Source organism: Nannobrachium achirus (genome assembly GCF_963921795.1).
Source record: "Nannobrachium achirus genome assembly, chromosome: 11".
In the NCBI taxonomy this organism is placed as follows: Eukaryota; Metazoa; Chordata; class Actinopteri; order Myctophiformes; family Myctophidae; genus Nannobrachium; species Nannobrachium achirus.
In genome coordinates this window covers 4,784,006-4,800,651 of record NC_137820.1, presented here as the reverse complement: position 1 = coordinate 4,800,651, position 16,646 = coordinate 4,784,006, and the positions used below count along the sequence as shown (strand labels likewise).

The 16,646-nt window shown below is 43.7% G+C and overlaps 1 protein-coding gene across 1 annotated transcript in view; it reads right to left on the bottom strand.

Annotated features, from left to right (window-relative positions):
• The window catches only part of LOC308293664 (homeobox protein aristaless-like 4), a gene marked incomplete at both ends in the record, with an annotated part of 90,720 nt that extends 74,401 nt beyond the window's left edge, over nucleotides 1-16,319 (bottom strand). The window contains one exon of the mRNA XM_080736259.1: nucleotides 15,863-16,319. Within this exon, the coding sequence (XP_080592385.1) occupies nucleotides 15,863-16,319 (457 nt within the window). The remainder of the gene's footprint in view (nucleotides 1-15,862) is intronic.
• Nucleotides 16,320-16,646: the final 327 nt, after the last annotated feature.

The following is a 16,646-nucleotide window of genomic DNA, read 5'->3' as shown; positions in this document are numbered from 1 at the left end:
CTTCATGTCTGGCACACTCCAAGGCACAGGGCATCTCCTTACGAGAACCAACAGTTACCTGCCCCATGCCTTGCGTAACCTCTCCATTCCTAACTAGGGGTTACAACCCGAAGCTTCGGCCATTTCTCAGTGCTCACCTGGTCTTGCGAACTTGGTCAATATGTACTATTACCGAGTTCTCCAACCTAAGCTGAGCCGATGTGGGCTCGCCCCGCCGACCGCTCCCGAGGGAGCGTTGTCTGCGGCGGTGGGATTGGCGGAGTCCATGCCCAAATAACTTAGGTTGGTCGCAAAGTCGTTATAATATTATTAGATGTTCTCAACTGCTATTTTATCTAGTTCCTGATGGAGTTGTTTTTACCGATTTACTGGCCGTCTGCTGCGCTTACAGACCTCCACTTCACTCTGTTCAAAATCTCCGACGCTCTGGGGAGTTTTGTGAATAAAAACACTTAAGCCTTGATAATATTAACTATCCTTTACTTCCGTAGTAAATAACTATATTCCAAGGGTCTCTCGGCTATTCTTTATGTGGCAGTGGACACGAATTTAATTAATCAATTACTAATCAATAATCAATAATCAATCAATGCCCACCCAGGGACGCCATGTAATGAGCTTGAGTTACTGAGTACTCTTCCACCTTTTAAAGTACTCCTCACGCCGCCCGGAACCCTTCCCAGGTCCTAAGCCCAAGAAGTTACCGGATCTTTTTAAAATGAAACACTGTCACTACACCTTTAAGTTCACAAACAATTTCTCATTTGTGTAAACCCATTAAGTGTATTAAGTTCACAAACAGTTTCCCATTTGTGTAAACCTATGTAGGTGTACTAAGTTCACAAACAGTTTTAATAACCTTCCTTGCTTGTGTAAACCTACTATTACACATATACATATACATATTTACATTACATATACTTATTTAACACTAACATAAATACACTTCTCTGAATGAAAGCTGAGCTATCAATGAGACCCTCTTTAACTGGTGAATATTATTACTTTCTACAGCGACTATTTATTTTAGAGACCAAGATATGCACCTTACTTTAGAAATGTAGACCTTAGGTCTGAATGGAGAATGCAAAACCACAAAGACAGTGTAAAGTGTGAGTCTGAACTTGTAGCTTCTCTCGCCAAGGGCTCGGGAGAGACGCAGCTCAACTTATTAGCACAAACCGTCCAGAGTGAACATCAGTTCATCCGGTTAGGGGTTTTGGAGATTTGTGCTTTATCTGTCAAGCTCGCCCACCAGCTCAGCACGCGCTGAGTTGGCTTCTGATAGGGTGAAAAGACTTTTAACCTAATACTCTTGTTGAATCTTACCAAAAGTCTCAATCAGTCCCACAGCCAGGAGATGGTTTCGAGTGCCTGAAGGTGTTCAAAACCTTCCTCCCATGAGTGCAGCCTTCCCCGTAGGGAAGGAGAGAAAGTCAAACCTTTAAAAAGTTGTTAACTCTTGAAAAATGACTTCAGACAGACACCAGATAAAAGTGAATAAAAAAGCTTTAGTGAAATAAAAACAGTTACAAATTATAAACTCACCAATACAGAAATTGGCAATGAAATAATGAAGAAGTACGATATAAGTACTTGACTAAAAACAGAGAATCTAACAGAGTCAAAGTCTCTCTAAGTACAGGAACAAGTGGTGCAGAAATTGCACTAAGTACAAACAGGTCCATCCCCGACCCCTAACGGGCCGGGGATAGCTGCAACAACTCAACTAAAAAACTGAACAAGAGACACGGAGCATTCTCCTTTAAACAGTAGTCCGTTGCAGTCACAGTGACGTGATTTACACACAGAACATATTTTAGCACACACACGTTGTCACGCATCTGTGCACGTACATGCCCTCTCATGCACAGCCTGACGCAATGGAGACGGTCAAGGTGAGGCTAGGACTCCCCTATTCATTCGAGATTGGGGAGTGTCCGCCCTAGTTTCAGAAGTCTCTGGGAAACACGCTCTCCCCCAGGATGTCATATCTCTTATCTCGGATAAGAGATAACAGCACGGCCCGAACGTTAGGGAGGGACGGGCACCTGTCTCACTCACGCTCAGTCCCAGGTTGGTTTCCCAGACAGAGAGCGTCTTGTAGATGCAGCTGTGTTGGCAGTGTGCCAAGGCATACTTTCGTGCTTGTGAGAATGTCCCATGTTTGTTGCAAACACACATTACATACAGTATATGAGAAAAACAGCAGCTCTTTTGACTAAAAACCTACTTCTCATGTATTATAAAATGATGAGAACTTTTCTACACAAACAACAATGTATATATGCATTTTATACTACTAAACCAAGTATTTCAATATATATTTATGCCCTTTTTCCACACTAACATATAAGGATTATATCAGGACATAACTTTACTTGGCTTCTTCTTCTAGCGGCGAGAAGTGTAGTGTCGTTTCTCCTTTCGCTTCCCACTCTTGCCCTCCTGGGGGGCAGAGGTCACAGGTGGAGTGGGAGCTGGGGCTGGAGCTGGCTGGGGGCAGCCTGGGTTTGGATATAGGGGTTGTATTGCTTGCATTGGATAATATGCAAGTTGTGGCATGCCCACGGGCACCTGGGCAACTGGTGGAGATGGAGGTGGCGGCATGGCTTGACGGTCAGCCTTGTCAGCAACAGCAGGAGTTGGAGATGGCTGTCTCTCTGATCCCACAGACCCTCTGCGCTTCTCCTGGTGCTGACGGTCCTTGTGGCGGTTGTCATGCTGGTACGGCTTGAAGGGCCTGGGTGCCACTTTCTTGGGGTCCCGGGCCGGAGCCCCAGGGCCCCTAACAGTCACTAACGTAGAGGACATTCTGTTTCATATACTCCACTATAATGTCACTAACGTAGAGGACATTCTGTTTCATATACTCCACTATAATGTCACTAACGTAGAGGACATTCTGTTTCATATACTCCGCTAGCAGGACGTTCTGAAATGCTTTAACCAGAGACCAGGTGTGTGTCTTTGTTCTCTGACATTCTCTCGACTCGACTGTCAAAGCTGTAAACTGAAACGAGAGTCAAAGTCAACTGGCAGACTGCACGTGTCTACGGTTACTTCCACACGGAGGTGTTTTCCTTTCGACCGCACGAAAGCTATAAGCGCTGCTGTTCTGGACGACGAACATTTGGTAAAAACATTGCGTGTCGCGTGACGTCGGCGCGTTGTGAACTTGGAGACTTGAAAGGGCTCTATTTTCATCCATGCCTTACTCCTTATCCAAAGTCTCTGTCGGGTGGAAACCTCATATGTCTAAAAATGTTACTTTTCAGGATTCAATTTCAAAAACAGAAGGACTAGCATCGCTTCGCGCCGCGGTTCGAGCTTGTGGATCTGCTGCTTTCGATGCTTCTAGGGTTGCAGGCGTTTTCAAAGTGGGTGACGGGGCACCCTGGGGTGCCGTGACGGCAGTCCAGGGCTGCTGCGAGATCATTTGATAATATTTGGAATTTATTTGGACATTTGAACAAATATTTAGTCATCATTTTAAACTTGAAGTACAACGTTATTTTCAGTCAGTTCTAACCAAAATGGCTATTATCTCAACGTTTTCCTCGCAACATAATCGCTAAAATATCGTCACTGTCAGGCAGAAACCTCTGTTGCACAAAATTAGTGTGCTTGTAGATCTGCTGTTTTCACTAGTTTAGTACATTTTATAGATGATAAATACAAAACGAACGGTTTTGGACATACAAGGTTTCCACCCAATAACGACGATATGCTATAAATATAAGGTGCTGGAGTGAAAATTATAAAATATTTATGGGGTGCCCTGAGACAAAAAGGTTTGGGAACACCTGTTCTAGTGTGAGGCTGTGTTATGATCAAGCAAGTCTCTTTTGGGTCACAAGCTAAAAAGTTTGGGAACCCCTGCTCCACTGCTCTATGCTGTTTTCTATCCTCTAGAACTGAGACTGGTCAAAACTCCTTTGACCCAGTTTTGCTCTGAAAGCTCTGCTGCTACATTTGAGTCCCTTACACACACACACACACACACACACACACACACACACACACACACACACACACACACACACACACACAGACACACACACACACACACATACACACACACACACACAAACACACACACACACACACACACACACACACACACACACACACACACACACACACACACACACACACACACACAATGTCACAGAGTGACTCAATGCCTCAGCCTGATGACGTCAAAACTCTAGTGTCACCCTCAGTCCATAGGGATGTCCCTTTGATTCTAAGATATTGGACTTTCACGCAGGAGACCCGGGTTCGAATCCCGGGCGTAACAAAACATATATGTGCACACATGCACATGGATGTAGCTACATGAACACTCCCAGAAAGCCTTCTGGGTCCAGTGGTGGAAAGTAACTCAATACATTTACTCACTCACTGTGCTGTATATCAGGGGTTCCCAAACTGTTTTGTCTCGGGGCACCCCATGAATATTGTTTTTAATCCGAGGCACCCCTACATTATATATTTCTTTCCTTGTATGTCCAAAACCGTTCGTTTTGTATCTATAAAATTTACTAAACTGGTGAAAACAGCAGATCTACAAGCACACAACGCCTCACATCGCGAGGAGTTGTGTGCTTGTAGATTGGCTATTTTCAGTAGTTTTGTGCGACAGTCTTGTATGATGAAGCAGGGCTTTGCTTTACCAAAAGACGTACACATTTGACACTTGGAGATACGAGGTTTCTGCCCGACAGTGACAATAATTTAGTGATTAAATTGCGAGGAAAACGTTGAGATAATAGCCATTTTGGTTAGAACTGACTGATCTCGTGGCACCCCTGGACTGCCGTCGCAGCACCCCAGGGTGCCCCGTCACCCACTTTGAAAACCCCTGCTGTAGATGAGTGGTGCTTTACTGGAGTACTTCTATTTGCAGATACTTTAAAATGTCTACTGTACTACAACGCAGTCAAATATTGTATACATTTTACTCCCTTACAATAGTTTGACAGCCTTAGACAGTGTTTACTTGTTTGTAGATTTAAGAGTTTATTGATACAAAACATACATTAACCATTTAAGCATCAGTTTATACTTTGACTATTTGAAAATACCAGATCTACATGTAAGCTTGTAAGCTATATTTTTTAAGATCTTGTATATCTCACTTCTTCCTTCACTGCTTCTCATGGATCATTCAGTGCTGGTCAAACTCCAGAATACAAAAGCACACACCCAAAAACAAGCACACCCCGGGTCAAAGTAAAACATTCTGTTTCTTGAATCAAAGATCGGATCATGTCTCATGAACTCTATTAAAACGCACACACACACACGCACCACGCGCACATACATGCACACACACGTGCGTGCGCACGCACACACACACACACACACACACACGTGTTCCAAACACCAGCCTGACATTCTTACACACTGATCATAACATGAACCCTAGCTGTCATAACCTTTTGGTGAAAATATATAGGAAACATTCACCAGAAAATAACTTGATCTGTAAGCACACAATGTAGATCGGCTATTTGAAGTATTTTAAAATGTTTTTCAAAAGAGTAAAAAAAGGCAAAGAAGTTTAGGCATAAGGGGTAACGCATGGAGGAAAAAACAGACCTTGGTATAGGACTGTGTAAAGTTTATTTCATCTTATTTTACTCAAAGCAACCACTTTCCAAATTTCTGTTCCTTCCTTATATCTCCAAGTTTGAAATGTGTACGTTTTTTTGCAAAGTAAAGCCCTGCTTCATCATAGAAGACTGTCTGTCCTACAAAACTTGTGAAAATAGCCGATCTACAAGCACACAAACGCCAACATTTTAAATTGTTTTTAAAATAATAACAAAAGATTTAGGCTTTTTGGACATACAGGATTTTCACACAACAAGGACGGTAAACATTATAGCTTATATAGGGGTTCTCAAACATTTTTGGCTCAGGTCACCCTGGTAAATACTTTTCTTCATCCACGGCACCCCTGAATTACACTGTTACTTTTATACTTTTATACTGTTATACTGTTATACTTTTATACTGTTATACTGTTATACTGTTATACTTTTATACTGTTATACTGTTATACTGTTATACTTTTATACTGTTATACTGTTATACTGTTATACTTTTATACTGTTATACTGTTATACTGTGTCAGGAGGAAAACTTGACAGAATATCCATTTCCATTAAGAACAGATTGAAAATGACCTCATGCAGTATATTTGACATTTAAACACTTGGCTGAATGCCAGTATCCCTATTCTGGGGAGAACATTCCGCAACAATATCGAGCTTGTAGATCTGCAATTTTTAGTGAATCTTTTGGTAGGATATTTCAGGCACGTGCACACATTGACATCAAAGGGGGCTTGAGCCCCTGCCCTTTTACCAGTCTGTAAAAGTGTCCTCTCCAGACCATGAATGTCCCACTTACTAGTTTGAAGGACATGCAAATGCACTTCTTTCCATTGAAGACAGAATTCAAGAGAATGACCTTTTCCAAACTCTCCTGAACTTGAATTCATTGTTTTATGTTGAAAGAACTGCATTCTCCAGTATTGGCTAGAATGTTTATTACACTCACAATGTGTCGCGCTGCGATGCATTCCACACACACACACACACACACACACACACACACACACACACACACACACACACACACACACACACACACACACACACACAGACACAGATCTGAAATCTTTCTTCCAGAATAATGGATGGATCCATTGCTTGTAGATCGGCTATTTTTTGGTAAAGACATTTGATAGAGAGTGAAAAAAAGACTATCAAGTACAAATATTAAGTACCTTCTACCAGCAACTATAGAGGGTTTAATTGGTACCGGATATGCAGCTCTGCAAATAAAAGGTGAATTGATCCCAGTGCATCACAGAGGAGGACAATATCACGATAAATTGAATCTCCACAATACGATTATCGTGAGAGTTTTTTTATCACAATAAACGATAATGTTGCTTATCGTCCCATCCCAATATAGCATTGCAGCGGAAGTGGTTTACTGGGGTCACTTAACACTTCGCCAGCCGAAATAGAATGGCTAGTTGGTAGATTAGCCGTGAAATTTCTATTATTATATTATGATCTGAACTGCATTCATTTTACAAGACCTTCAGCGCTATATCACGTGGTCTTCATCCCCCATAACCATCAGGCGATCCCCGTTGTATTCTCACCACAGTCACCAGCGGAATTCCTCCATCTGCATTGGCTTAGAGTGGCGGTTTCGGCCGACGCATCGTCTCCCCGTGCGTTTCGCGTGCGCGATCCGTTCACGTAAATGTCTGCTTCAAATTATCCAAGTATGACTCTAGAGTAGATATGAACATTTTCGCTAGCTTAGCCCCCAGCACTCCAGCTATGCTAGTACTAACTTCTAAACAGAAAATGGACGGCAGCTGGGAACATATTACAGGGAAAGGACCTGGCGTCACTTCTGCTTCATGTCAGACGAGCCATGCGCTATCGATGGACGAGCGGTGATAAGGGAAGGTTAGACGATCACCGATTTTTATTTCGTTTTTAATGACCCAGTACGGTAAAAGACGGCGCGGCTGAGACATCCTTGCTCAGATGTCCGGTATAATACGGTTTTAATATTAAGTGGCTCCCCGTGGCTTGGAAAGGGTTAAAAATCGCCCATTCATTTTCTCCATAGACTTTTACAAAAGTATTTATAACAATTATGTTAAGCCTCGAACCAAGCCATCCAGGATGGCAGTGAATCACACACACACACACACACACACACACACACACACACACACACACACAGACACAGATCTGAAATCTTTCTTCCAGAATAATGGATGGATCCATTGCTTGTAGATCGGCTATTTTTTGGTAAAGACATTTGATAGAGAGTGAAAAAAAGACTATCAAGTACAAATATTAAGTACCTTCTACCAGCAACTATAGAGGGTTTAATTGGTACCGGATATGCAGCTCTGCAAATAAAAGGTGAATTGATCCCAGTGCATGACAGAGGAGGACAATATCACGATAAATTGAATCTCCACAATACGATTATCGTGAGAGTTTTTTTATCACAATAAACGATAATGTTGCTTATCGTCCCATCCCAATATAGCATTGCAGCGGAAGTGGTTTACTGGGGTCACTTAACACTTCGCCAGCCGAAATAGAATGGCTAGTTGGTAGATTAGCCGTGAAATTTCTATTATTATATTATGATCTGAACTGCATTCATTTTACAAGACCTTCAGCGCTATATCACGTGGTCTTCATCCCCCATAACCATCAGGCGATCCCCGTTGTATTCTCACCACAGTCACCAGCGGAATTCCTCCATCTGCATTGGCTTAGAGTGGCGGTTTCGGCCGACGCATCGTCTCCCCGTGCGTTTCGCGTGCGCGATCCGTTCACGTAAATGTCTGCTCAAATAATCCAAGTATGACTCTAGAGTAGATATGAACATTTTCGCTAGCTTAGCCCCCAGCACTCCAGCTATGCTAGTACTAACTTCTAAACAGAAAATGGACGGCAGCTGGGAACATATTACAGGGAAAGGACCTGGCGTCACTTCTGCTTCATGTCAGACGAGCCATGCGCTATCGATGGACGAGCGGTGATAAGGGAAGGTTAGACGATCACCGATTTTTATTTCGTTTTTAATGACCCAGTACGGTAAAAGACGGCGCGGCTGAGACATCCTTGCTCAGATGTCCGGTATAATACGGTTTTAATATTAAGTGGCTCCCCGTGGCTTGGAAAGGGTTAAAAATCGCCCATTCATTTTCTCCATAGACTTTTACAAAAGTATTTATAACAATTATGTTAAGCCTCGAACCAAGCCATCCAGGATGGCAGTGAATCATGAACATGAGACCTTTGTTTCTATGAAAAGAACGTTTTGAAAATCGCTAAACAAAGGGTATTTATTAAATGTAGTATATCAAATAATGTAACATTAAAATATGTTTTCACATAGGATCAAAGGTTGTATGGTCATGGGGCGGCATAGCTCAGGGGTAGAGAAACCGTTATTAGAGCACGAAGGGTTCCCGAAGGGTTCCCAGTTCGAATCAGGGCTCCCCCTGAGTTAATGTCGAAGGGTCCTTGGGTAAGACTCTGAACCCCACATTGCTCCCGGTGAGCAGGTTGTTGCCTTGCATGGTTTCCTCCGCCACCGGTGTATGAATGTGTGGGTGAATGGGTGAATGTAATGCACAATCTCTGTAAAGCGCTTTGGATAAAAGCGCTATATAAATGCACCATTTACCATTTTATTTACCATTTACAATATTTTTGTAAAATCTATGGGGAAAATGAATGGGCGATTTTTAAGTGACCCCAGTAAACCACTTCCGCTGCGATGCTCTATACTCTCCATCACATGCAGAGAGGAGGGGGGAGAGGAGAAGGGGGGGGACCACACATTATAACACAAGCCTGTTGACGCCTGAGGCTCTTGGCTGGGACCCCGACACCATGGTCCCTCTCAAACCCCCCTCCCCGGGGCTCCACACCATGGTCCCTCTCAAACCCCCCTCCCCGGGGCTCCACACCATGGTCCCTCTCAAACCCCCCTCCCCGGGGCTCCACACACATCCACACCGTGGTCCCTCTCAAACCCCCCTCCCCGGGGCTCCACACACATCCACACCGTGGTCCCTCTCAAACCCCCCTCCCCGGGGCTCCACACACATCCACACCGTGGTCCCTCTCAAACCCCCCTCCCCGGGGCTCCACACACATCCACACCGTGGTCCCTCTCAAACCCCCCTCCCCGGGGCTCCACACACATCCACACCGTGGTCCCTCTCAAACCCCCCTCCTTGGGGCTCCACACACATCCACACCGTGGTCCCTCTCAAACCCCCCTCCTTGGGGCTCCACACACATCCACACCGTGGTCCCTCTCAAACCCCCCTCCCTGGGGCTCCACACCGTGGTCCCTCTCAAACCCCCCTCCTTGGGGCTCCACACACATCCACACCGTGGTCCCTCTCAAACCCCCCTCCTTGGGGCTCCACACACATCCACACCGTGGTCCCTCTCAAACCCCCCTCCCCGGGGCTCCACACACCGTGGTCCCTCTCAAACCCCCCTCCCCGGGGCTCCACACACCGTGGTCCCTCTCAAACCCCCCTCCCCGGGGCTCCACACACCGTGGTCCCGTCTCAAACCCCCCTCCCCGGGGCTCCACACCGTGGTCCCTCTCAAACCCCCCTCCCCGGGGCTCCACACACATCCACACCGTGGTCCCTCTCAAACCCCCCTCCTTGGGGCTCCACACCGTGGTCCCTCTCAAACCCCCCTCCCCGGGGCTCCACACCGTGGTCCCTCTCAAACCCCCCTCCCCGGGGCTCCACACCGTGGTCCCTCTCAAACCCCCCTCCCCGGGGCTCCACACATCCAGTCATCATCTGGCTGCAACGTTTCAAACAACAACAACGCTTCTTCTCCAGGGAGACATCTTGGATTTAATGATGCTGTTTTAAATGGCTCTGTCACTGCACTGCCAAGGAGGGGGGGGGGGATGTACGAATCTTCAGACCTCGATTTTAACCCACACATACACGCACACACTCCGCGCGCGCACACACGCACACACACACATGCACGCACACATTACGGTACATTTGATGACATGTGGGACCCTAAACGTACACTGTAAAAGCATCTGTGTGAATTTAACTCAGAGGGGGTTCCAAATGGCACCAAATGGACCCTTAAAGTTCACCCCAAAAATGACTTTTTTCTATTGATTACTTGACTCTTCATCTGGACTTGAGTTCAATATCTTTAGTTTTTTGTTGCATTTCTAAGACGATGGGGAGCCGAACGATGGGGAGCCCAATGCATTTGGGTCCCCATCCGGGGTAAATGTACTACTACCTTCTCCATGGCGTGAGTAATCAATAGAAAAGTTTTCATTTTGGGGTGAACAACTCCTTTAAGGGTCCATTTGGAACACATTTGGTTCAATTTGGAACACTCGGAGTTTGATTGATTGATTGATTGATTGATTGATTGATTGATTGATTGATTGGATAACGCAACACAGTGCAGTCAAAGGTTATGCTAGAAGGATACGACAAAAATCCCCATGCAGGGGACAATAGTCACCATTGGGATCCATTGGGTATAGGAGTACATTTCATACCTTTTTTTCCCTCTCCCCTCGGCATGGGATTCCAAACATAATGTAAGGTCTTTAGTGTTAACTGTGAGTAAATGGAAACAAATAGACCCGTAATGGTGCATTTAGTTCCTTTCGTTAACTGTTGGAGCTAAGCATGGATGCAAATGTTGTATATAAATACAAAATACCTTTATCAAATGATCATAAATGAGTGACCTGTGTGTGTGTGTGTGTGTGTGTGTGTGTGTGTGTGTGTGTGTGTGTGTGTGTGTGTGTGTGTGTGTGTGTGTGTGTGTGTGTGTGTGTGTGTGTGTGTGTGTGTGCGTGCGTGCATGCGTGCGCACAGTCAAATATTTAAGCCGATATAGGCTACATTATTTTATATTTTAGTTATACAGCCTAGTTAGTTTCAATAGTTTTCAGACCTTTACATCGCTTCACATGCGGAGCAATTTGCTTCCTATTTTTATGAATCTACTTTGGCACCAGGTCTTTGGCTGCACGCATAGAGCGCGTTGTCATTAACCAATCACACTGCATCAGGGGTGTCACACCAAACCTTGGGCCCTGGGTACAAGGATTCACTGCGGGCCCCCCATTAATGTTCTTCATAGGGGGAGGGGGGGGGGGGGGTTTAACACATTTAGACTGGGAACGCATTATTACGCATTATGTTGTGCTTTAACTATGGAAAAATAGCAGATATACCGGTACAAGCTCAGTGCCACGCTGCGAGCTTGTAGATCTGCTATTTTCTTTTAAATCATGAAAATTGTGCAAGTCTTTGAATATTTCAAATCCTTCTAAGGTTTTTTGAAAAACCTATGTTTCCCATCTCAAAATATTTAGTTCCAGGGACCCCCCAGAAGCAAAATTTGAGTAACAAACGTTCACTTAAAAAATACATATATTCAAAGATTTGCACGCATTTTCACGACTTTTCAAAAATAGCAGATCTACAAGCTCGCAGCGCAGCACTCGGTGCCGCGCTGTGAGCTTGTATATCTGCTATTTTTCATTAGCTAAACGTGTAGAATTATTAAGGCCCCTCCACCACCTTGGGCCCTAGTGACTCAGTCCCACTTTTCCCCCCCTTGTGACGCCCCTGTCTGCACAGGCTGTAATGGATCCCATTAAACCCGATTCCATTATTTACTTTAATAAGATTGAATCTAATTCTGTTTTGCCAAGATCAGATATTTTATTGGTTCCAGAGTCTCTCTCTCTCTCTCTCTCTCTCTCTCTCTCTGCATGTGTAGATTCTGTTTAAATTGTTTTGATGAATTTATTAGAAGACAAAATGACTTCATGGCACCGAGTTGTACTTTCTAATCAATCTAGTATTTTTGTAACGTGACGAGTTTCATCATAATAACACAGACATATTAAACACACGTATAAACACAATCCAACAACCAGTAAGACTCCCTAATCGGGAGATAAGCGATCGTCAGGTCGCATACACAAACTTTAGAAGGCAATGGTAGCCAATCAGGAGGGAATATGGGAAATGGGACAGATCCATGTTGATGACATGACTGTAGAGATGCGGTGTACCACTTTGCGTGATTTTATTTTAGGGCAAAATATGTAGGAGCCGTGTCCAAAAATGGGTTTTGCAAAAATCGGCCTGATGGTGGCGCTAGAAGAGGGCCATGTGAGAAATGGGGGCTGGAGGTTGTGATATGCCATCCAAGGAGTGTGTGTGCAAAGTTTGGCATTGATATGGCCAACAGTGCCAGAGAAGGGGTAGGGGGAAAAGCGTGACGTGACGGACAGACGGCTGCCGGTGGGGCTTTTCATAATAACTTGCGAACTGACGGTCGCAATAAGTCTAACAACACTATTGCGGTTCTTCCAGTGAAATAATACAAAATAGCTCATAGTCACGCATTGCATGTTTACCATTTTGTCGTTTTGAGTGGTCCTCAACCTTTTCAGGCCGCGACCCCCCAAAATAATCATATTTTAACTGGGGACCCCCCAACCCTGACAAGCACTAAGAGTGGAAGAATTGTATTTTGTACAACACAGTTCTATTGTGGTAATAGCCAATACATGTTGTGACTGTGAGCATGTATATCTGCTATTTTCACAATTTCTGCCTCTATAATATTTGACAATTTGGCCAATGTTTATTTTAGAGGTTTTAAAAAGTCCATAAATTGTCCCTTTAGAAATGCGCAGATACCCTCATCAACACACTTCAACCTTATGTTGGTTTGTTTACTGTTGACTTGAGCAAAAAAACAATGTTTCTGGGGACCCCCCCAAAATAAATTGCGGACCCCATTGAGGGTCCCGACCCACAGGTTGAGAACCATTGCGTTTAGACGTGGTTTTCTTTTGTTTCTTGACATAAAACTCCCTGGTCTAAAAAATAATGGTGCCGAATAAGCCTTTTTAGTTGGTCGCAAATAGCGTTTGTTTGCGCAACAATTAACAGACCGATACGTTCAGTAGGCCAATTGTCAGAGACTGCAGTCTGATCAATATAACATTGAGTAGGCCTATACAGTACAGAGATCAGGGGAATAGAATGCCAGCCAGTCCGGCTGCGGAGCGAAGCATCCTGCTTGAGTTACTGTATATGTCTGCTGTGCCAGCGTTGTGTAAAACTAGGCCTGGCTGTAGATCATTGTGATATGGCTACTGTCTACATAGTCACACAACATTCAATACAATATCATAGACTTCTGTTTTATATAAGTATAAATACAAACATAAAAACATAATTTTGAAGTATTTCAGTATTTCCAATTTAAAATACTTTTACTTCTACACTATACATCGCGGATCCAACTATTGCATGTTTTACTCCGCTACATTTAGGCTATTTGAAAGCTTTAGTTACTAGAAGTATATATATATATATATATATATATATATATATATATATATATATATATATATATATATATATATATATATAAATATATATATATATATATATATATATATATTTATATATATATATATATATATATATATATATATATATATATATATATATATTATAAAACATACATAAACCACTTTAGCCCAATTTTATACATGGCTATTTGAAATAAATAGCCAATCTACAAGTTCACTGTTGGAATTGAGCGCATCTCAAATACACTCTGAAAGAAATGTGCGCGTGTGCAGAAAGCCAGAAACCGTGCGTGCTGAAAATGTTATAACATACCAACACATACAAGTGGACTTGATTGTTTTAAAATGTGCTTTTTTTCGTGATCTCAAGTGATCTTTAAAGTCAGGGTCAAGACACCGCGAAATTAATTTGTAATGCCGTGTGTGCGTGTGTGTGTGTGTGTGTGTGTGTGTGTGTGTGTGTGTGTGTGTGTGTGTGTGCGTGTGCGTGTGCGTGTGTGTGTGTGTGTGTGTGTGTGTGTGTGTGTGTGTGTGTGTGTGTGTGTGTGTGTGTGTGTGTGTGTGTGCGCGCGCACCTGTGTTTAGGCTACCACGTGTAGGTCTTCATTGGCCGTCTAGTATACATTTGAATATTACATTAATTAAATAATTGGTTATTGACAACTCCTGCAGATCATTTTCATTGATGGGTGGCTTGCAGACGGACCGATCAACTATAGGCCATACAACGAGAGCCTATAATTATATAATTTAAATATTATTAATAATATTAATAATATGATAATAATCATTAGCCACTTGCAGTACTAAACGCTGCGATTTAACTTAAAAACAACTATTTATCTCTTTATTAATCAATTCCATTGAACGCACGGTGACAGCTGTTCCATATCAGTAAATATGGATGAGACATGTTTCCGATTTAGAACATAAATTGTCACTTAAAAACCTGGACATTAATTTAGCATAAATTGTCATGCAGACATGTTTTATATAAATTGTCTTGAAGCGGCGGCTCTGAAGCTCAAGGCAGCGACTACACAGGTCACGTATAAATGCAAAAATAAAACAACAAATAATAGTTTAATATCTACCAACATCAAACCTTAAAACAACATTCCAATCTGAATCGTATTATTATGTGAATAATATTTTTCTTCATAAGAATATTATTTTTTTTAAAGCATTTTGGTGTTGATTGATTGAATTGATTGATTACTTAATTAGCAGTTCGCAAAGTGGCCTCCAGTTCTGCTATAGGAGGATTTACTGTTTTGTTCTTGTAAATAATAATATTTATGCGTGTTGTTTTGAAGCCAACAAATAGCATAATAACATTTTCCCATTTTCTTCAGTATTTTCCTGGAAAATCTCCTGCAAGTTCATTTTTTCCAGATTTGCCTTTCTAAATGTTTATGAAGAATGGAGCGTATTTTTGCAGAAACTCACAAATGTCAAGAAACCCCCTCATTCCCATTGTAAAGCAGAATCCACCTTCATAGAATAGATTTAAACTTCAGAAGAAGTCAGAGAAAGTCATTAAAATAGCAGCCCAAAAAAATAGCTGATATACAAGCTCAATGTTCTGCAAATCCCCTGTCTGTATAGTAAATAAGTGCTCCATATATCAGTGGTTCTCAGTCAAAGTGCATTCCATTCCAGGTACTTTGTGTGTTATTTTATGGAGGTCTAAATTGACCCATATATACAAGTCTGTAACTCTGACAGTGTAGGCTACAAATGGACCCTAGCGGGTCCATTTGTAGCCTACACTGTCAGAGTTAAGAGGATACTTTGAAAAGAAATGCAACCGTTTTAGAACCCCTATACCGGCCTCTAACGGCTCTCCCCCGGCAGTTAGACTCACCGTAGCAGGATATCAGCGAGCCGTTGTGCGCTCCGCTGTCCGCGTGCAGCTTGCCCGTGTCGGGGGGAGTCTTGCAGGAGGGCCGCTGCTGCAGGAACAGACTGTGGTACTTGTTGTTGTGGCTGCCGTACAACACGGAGCTCTGGTTGTCCTGGTGGTCCGCCGAGGCTCCGCCGTCCAGCGAGCCGCAGTCCTGCTGCTGAAAGGCGGCGTGCTGCGGTCCGGGGCTCCGCTCCGGCTTACCGGGGAGGAACTGCCCGGCGCCGCCGCCGGGGCTGTACTTGGCCTCCCCGCCGCCGCCGCTCTGCTGGAATGTCCTGCCGAAGGGGTCCGTGGACCCCCGGCCGCCGCCTCCTCCGCCGCCTCCCCCCGAGCCGGTGTTGCTGGTGGTGATTGTGTTATAATATGAATCCATGGATGTCATGTCACAGTAGGACACGCACGTATCCGCGTTCATGATGATGATGTCCTGTTTGTTGAGAAATACAATAAAAATCCAAGCGATCCGATCTTCTTTTCTCCTGGTTTTTCACCCCAGAGTTTCTCATGGGTGATGAGAGACCAGGGAAAGTTCTTCTAACTTCTTCTGTTTCTTCTGACACAAGTTCCCGAAAAAAAAAAACACAAAACTCCTCACACACTACTCACACACACACACACACACACACGCGCGCGCGCGCGCGCACACACATACTGGCAAGACTCACACACTCCTTGCGCGCACTCACTCCTCTCCTCTCCTCTCCTCTCCTCTCCTCTCCTCATCTGGCACTGGTTACAACAA